Source organism: Dreissena polymorpha, chromosome 3 (assembly GCF_020536995.1).
Source record: "Dreissena polymorpha isolate Duluth1 chromosome 3, UMN_Dpol_1.0, whole genome shotgun sequence".
Classification (NCBI taxonomy): Eukaryota; Metazoa; Mollusca; class Bivalvia; order Myida; family Dreissenidae; genus Dreissena; species Dreissena polymorpha.
The window spans coordinates 45,322,633-45,329,006 of NC_068357.1; the positions used below are offsets into that span (position 1 = coordinate 45,322,633).

The 6,374-nt window shown below is 37.4% G+C and overlaps 1 protein-coding gene across 1 annotated transcript; it reads left to right on the forward strand.

The window, feature by feature from the left end:
* The first annotated feature begins 4,602 nt into the window (after positions 1–4,602).
* LOC127874890 (slit homolog 2 protein-like) lies at positions 4,603–5,828 on the forward strand. Its single transcript, XM_052419559.1, has one exon. The coding sequence runs from the start codon at positions 4,768–4,770 to the stop codon at positions 5,743–5,745; it is 978 nt and encodes a 325-aa protein (XP_052275519.1). The 5' UTR covers positions 4,603–4,767; the 3' UTR covers positions 5,746–5,828.
* Positions 5,829–6,374: the final 546 nt, after the last annotated feature.

The window sequence follows — 6,374 nt, forward strand, 5'->3', positions numbered from 1 at the left end:
GAGAAAGAAACAGCGTTATTAAATTACATTAAATGGCGCTTCTTTTCGTGTTGAGGAACAATGCTATTTTAGAACGATTCATACGCGATAAACAAATGCAGCGGCTCAAGGGCGTAGCGATGAATTTTTAGTATTTCTTGAAAAACGGGGTGAGTGGTGTCAGTGGTATGATAAACAGAAATATAGGTTACTGCCTGATCGTTTTGTAATATATCAGGCTCGGCACGAATAAAATAACGGCTCAGCAAAGCCTCGCCGTTTTTTTTTTGTACCGGATAATTAACGGTCTGCTTACGGAAATTACCGTGCAAGTAACGGACATCTACCGGATAAAACGGCAGTGAAGCGCATAAGTACCGGACAAAACGTTCTCCCAACGTGAAAGAAACGGAAAAGTACCGAACACCAACGTACAAAAAACGGTCATTTTATGTCATACTTTACACAAGACAGTACTAATGCTAATTGGGTCATTGTCGACCTGAAATGGCTTGAAGTCACCCTGGGGTGACTAGAAGCTGATTCATGTCACCCTGGGGTGACTTTGGTATACGGACATTTGCCCCTTCGGACATCTGCCCCTTCATGAAATTAGGACTAAACGGACATCTGCCCCTTCGCACAAATTCTTAAGGTGGACATCTGCCCCTTCACTCAGATTCTCAAGGTGGACATCTGCCCCTTCACTCAAATCCTCAAGGTGGACATTTGCTCCTTCGAACTATATTTCTATAGTCCCTATGGTTGTGAATTCAATGATGGTTTGACGAGAGTTCATTCATGTTATGATTATAGGTTATACATGTCATTCTCCTTGTTTGATAAGAAATTGAGTGAAGGGACAAATGTCCACCTTGAGAAATTGAGTGAAGGGGCAAATGTCCACCTTGAGAATTTGAGTTAAGGGGCAGATGTCCACCTTGAGAATCTGAGTGAAGGGGCAGATGTCCGTTTAGTCCTGATTTCATGAAGGGACAGATGTCCGAAGGGGCAAATGTCCTACATTCTTCTTTATTATATAACGATTTTTTTACTGGTCGCGAACTCCGGTGATGACCTGTATATACACTCTGACATTCACACACTGGCCGCGAATTGACCCGATAATGCATTAAAGTGAGGCCTCGCTTCCACTGCTCTTTATATTTATATTATATGTTAACATGTTGACAGGAATATGGGAGTAAGTACTAAATATGAGAACATAGCCTTTAAGTATAAACGCTTTTGCGCTGGTGATTCTCTGAAAATAAAAGGTGCACGCACAAACTGTATTGATGTCGAGAATTTAGTGTAAAACTGTTCTATCTATTTAGCATTTTCATTAGAGATAAAATTGTTTCAGGCAGTAAAACAGTGTTACAAAGACGCGGATATGTTTCCAATGTTCTGGTGGTATACTCAAATCAGCCAATGGAATAAATGAAGTGTATTCATTCGTACCTAGCCGCGGGAAATTTTATTTGAATTTTATTGGACACTTACAAATGTCAGGTAAGGTGAAAAGCTCGCTTAATACAGCTACGCCGAAAAAAGCCCCAGATTAATTTTTGACACTTGAAGGTCTTTACAGCGGGGATTTCGGTACCTGATTCTGCTTGTGCAAATATGCACTATGAATTCATACTGGGAATCCAAATAATAATGTTTATATTTTAGTTTTTCACGATCAAACTTGGATAAAACAATGTTTCATCAGTGATTTCAGTGTATTTTGCAATATTCAATATTAATATCCGCAGTATTTTGAAAAATAATCAATATTAATTTCTGGGGGTTTCGGTGGATTTCTGGGGATTTCGGGGGATTTTGGTAATTACGGGGATTTCGGTATTTCTACGACCCGAGCATTATCTCAATCGAACTGGCTCGGTCTTTTACATAGGTCGCCATTGTAAAGATTTTTTTGATGGTATAATACCTTAGACGATGCTGAAACATCATCATCAAAAATAGTGTTATGTCTATTTAGGAGGCAGTCTACAGTTCTTGAGCCAAATTTGCGCATTGGCTCCGGTCAATTTCCTGAACTTAAGGTGTATGGCCTAAAAAAATTGTTTTTTGACTCCAGGAGCTGAAATGTAAGTATAAATGGTCAATATTATAGTAATTTCACTTGTTTTCAGTAATTCGAAACTAAGTTACCTGAATTTTAGTCAACAACAACAACATGCTGAATGAGAAGTAAACGCATGTACTTTCTGCTTGAAACAGCCGGCATTTGACAGATTTCAAAGGTGGGTTTAAATAAGTTAGCAGTGCAAAAAAGTTCATTGGTAATGACCCATTTTGTTTGGGTTAGTTTGAAAGCATTTGCTTTAATAGTGCAAAGCATGTTGTCGACTGTGCGCGTATTCTTACCCGGAAAGTTAAATGTGATTGCCGGGTTTATCTAAAAATTGGGGTTTTATGGGCAATTTCCGAGACCCCCGAAAAGGTCTATTTTACCCCAGATATAAATTTAAAGAGCATTTTCTGCATTGTTTTGTGCTTTATTTTCAAGCTGTTGATGGGCTGCACTGAATATGGTCTTAATCTTTTTTCAAGTTGTGACTGAAGGCCTTGTTTTGAGGGTGTTTTGCAGACCAGTGCTTGTCGGCCTGGGGATTTTCAAGAAAAACTGTAGACTGCCCCCTTAATGTTTCATAAAATGTATGTCACTACAAACTGTTGCACTAAACCGCCACAAAGGCAAGCAGTGGGGTCTTGATTTTCCTTGATTGCTTAACTGTGTAATGAAACGTGATCAGTTTTAAACAAAGGGCATAGTTTAACAATATTTGTCAAGGACCACGCTCTGATGCCAAAACCCAAGTATCAAGACTGTGAATTTTACTATATAATTCAACACAAAACAATTCACCCCTCACGAAATCAAGCAGGGGCCAACTTAGACCCCCGGGCAAATATACCGGGACCACTAAGATCATGTTACATGCCAAATATTACACCTGTTAGCTTTCCTTTTAAAGAAACGTATTGTTTAATAAAAATGGTTAACTTTGTGAGTCTATATAAAACATGTGACTCTCGGCCGTGGTCAGTTTTGACCTAAGGGGAATACTTTGAAGAAACTGTAAAGGATCATTTAAGGTGTAACACACCAAATGTTAAACCACTTGCGGTTTCAGAAGATAGTTTTTGCGTTAGGTACTGTATAATCTTTGATAAAGCACGTGATTCATAGAGCGATGTCTGTTTTGACCTAAGTAGAATGCTTTGAAAGAATGTTGTACACGACAACTATCTGATGTTAACAACGAAATATTCAAGCTCTTGGAATTTTTTTTACTATTATTTTTAATAATATTATTATTATTATTATTACCAATTTTTTTATTCGGCCATTAATAACAGCTGCTTTATTAACATAAAATACGATATATAAATCGCCGTGGTTTTATCTATTCGCATTCAGTTCATCGCGAACCGGTGTTGGAAAAGAACGTTTACGAAATGAAATATCGATCATAAATAATTTAGGGAATATCGGATTCAAAAAGGACGTTCTGAAAAGCAAGTTTATTTTGTTTTCTCAATTAATCAGGTTACATGTTAAGTTTTGTGAATATTATTGCGTTTATTTTTATTATTTGTATTACTACATACATTGAACTTATTTATGTGAGTATTTTCAACACTACGTGATCATAATTGCAAAAGCAATTTAATAGTAAGTCGCAGATAAGTACTAAATGGTGTTTACTGTTTAAGCATAGAAAAACGGTCGAGGCTATATTTCGAAAAATGTTGTAATTATATGTTTTATTTCAACATGATTATAGATATTAATTGATACTAAACACGTGTTTATGCACGAAATAAATATAAGCAATAATGATTAACGTACAAGTAGTCCGTATTACCTGGTTTTTCAAGTTTTATAACATTAAAATACTTTTTTACCTTCAAACGCATCATTTTATACATTTACGCCACGGTACGCATATTTTGGAAATTGATTGTATTTGGAATTATTTTATTTAATTTTTCCTTCCATGTTTTGTGTAAGTTTGCTTGTATTGTTTGGAGAAGGAAGATGTACATGTAAGTGTGTTAGAATAGTAGTTTATCACTTGAACCAATCAAAATGTTTATAAGAATATGCAAAACCTGCCAAAGTCTCTCATTTATATTCATGTATACATATCTTTAGTTTGCAATTTGATTTTCAGAATGACCGAGTACATTTGCATGATAATTCTGAGTGTGTCATTTGGTGGCAACTGTTTGGATACCCACTGTCAAGGATATCTTTGCTGCTCTGACCTTTGCGATATTACGAAGGACAATCCAACTTCACCATTGAACGAGACATTCGAGCCATTGAACGAGAAGTTCGAACAATGTTGCATGCGCGCATCGCAGAAAACGTGGTCTGGAAAAGAGAAAGAACTTTTAATCGAGTACATAGGTGTATTGGGAAAATCGATTGTTGTGGATCCCGATAAATTTAATGACAGCAATGTATACAAGATCGAACATATTGGTGGTATTATGACAGCGATTCCAAGTAATGTTTGTGATTGGGATCGTGATACACTGCTGGAAGTGTTTTTACAGCAAGTTCATGAATTCGTGAAGTACTGGCGTTACATCGTTCAAATCGATTTCAGTTTCAACAAACTTCGGAAAGTCGAAAGCTTAAACTGCCTACAGAAACTATACCAACTCGATCCATCCCACAACAAGATAACACACTTCAAAAACACAACGATCAATCAGCTAGCACATTTAAGACATCTTGATTTGTCATTCAATGAAATTATGAGCATGGACCCTGCTTGTATATCACAGCCTACACAAAATGTATTTTATGCCAACTTTGGGAAAAACAAACTTCCAGTTGTGGATGTCACAAATGCTTTTTCCGTGAATCCGTTTTGCCACATCAACTACACGAGCAATCTTATTGACAAGTTCGTGAATGAATTTGGGTTTACTTTAGATGCAAACAAAACATATGGACCAGGATTTGTAAGCTTCAATTTCAACAACTTCAGGACATTTCCAGATTTCCAAAGTTTACTTGGCCTTTCAAATCTCGCTGAGCTCGGACAACTAGTCTCATTCGGATTTGATTTCAGGGGCATTCAACTGGATTGCGACTGCTATCTCGAGCCATTTCTAAGCATGGTACAGGAGCTTAAGGCTTTTCTATGGCGGGATTATTTTAACGTAGCTTGTGCAAATCCACCAAGTTTGCAAGGTGTCAAGGTGCCCAACCTAGACCCATATGATCTTGTGTGTACCCTCGAGCGAGATGCAGACTGTCCGCAAGAATGTACTTGCATTGATAGACCGAGCACAAACACGTTATTTGTTAATTGCACCAACTTGAAGACTTTGCCAGAATTTCTACCTAATTCGACATTATCACGTTCCATTTCATTAAAACTTTCCAACAATGATATACAGATCTTGTCAAATAAGCCATATTTATACAAAGTAACTTTTCTCGATCTTTCCAATAACCTTCTGGAACAAGTAAATGATGATGCGATAGCTGTTCTTGAGAATGCAACACTTCACATATCGAATAACGTACGGCTTACGCAGCTGCCTCAACGCGTTCAGCATAGAAACCATTGTATCACATACATGGAGGGCTTGCATTTAACATACGGGTGTCAAGAGCTCTGGATTGAAAACTGGCTTAAAGTGAAGAAATGCGATACTGAGAAACTTTTCAAATGCACCATACCTGACCTTGGAATTAAAGAAGCCCGAGAATTTTCTTGTTAGACTGCAAACAAAATTCGTCGATCTTTATAGTATCATTTATATCTTCTGTTCTGGCAACATTGATCATATGTGGAACCACAGTATTTCTGCTAGAATATGAAATTCTTATACTTTTTCTGAGAGTCAGACAGAAAAAAGAAAAATACAGCTAACCGTTTTCAATACGACGTAGCAATAACGTCTGACGAAGAAGATGAAAAACTTCGGGGTTGGATTTTAAAAGTTCTTCTTCCTAATTTAGAAGATAATCGCTATCGAGTTTTTCTTCCCTCAAGAGACGTTCCATGTGGCAGCAGACGAGACAATGTCATTATGAAAACTTTTGCAAAGACGCGATCCTTCTTAGTAGTACTTTCAGAGACATATCTAGCTCGACATGAACATCAGAGAGACAGATCGTGGTCAGAGAACGAATGGAAATGTGCCTGGACTAATTTAAAAGATGACAAAAAGAAAACGCTTGTAATTATCAACTACGATAACCTGGCATCTTCGACGTATCGATAAAACAGATAGCAGCCTTTCTTCGGATCGGGCATACCGTTGAGTTCGGTAACTACGACGCTCAAATCATGGATGATATTTATAACAAACTGGGTCCAGCACCAAACCAGACGGAACGCAAAAGC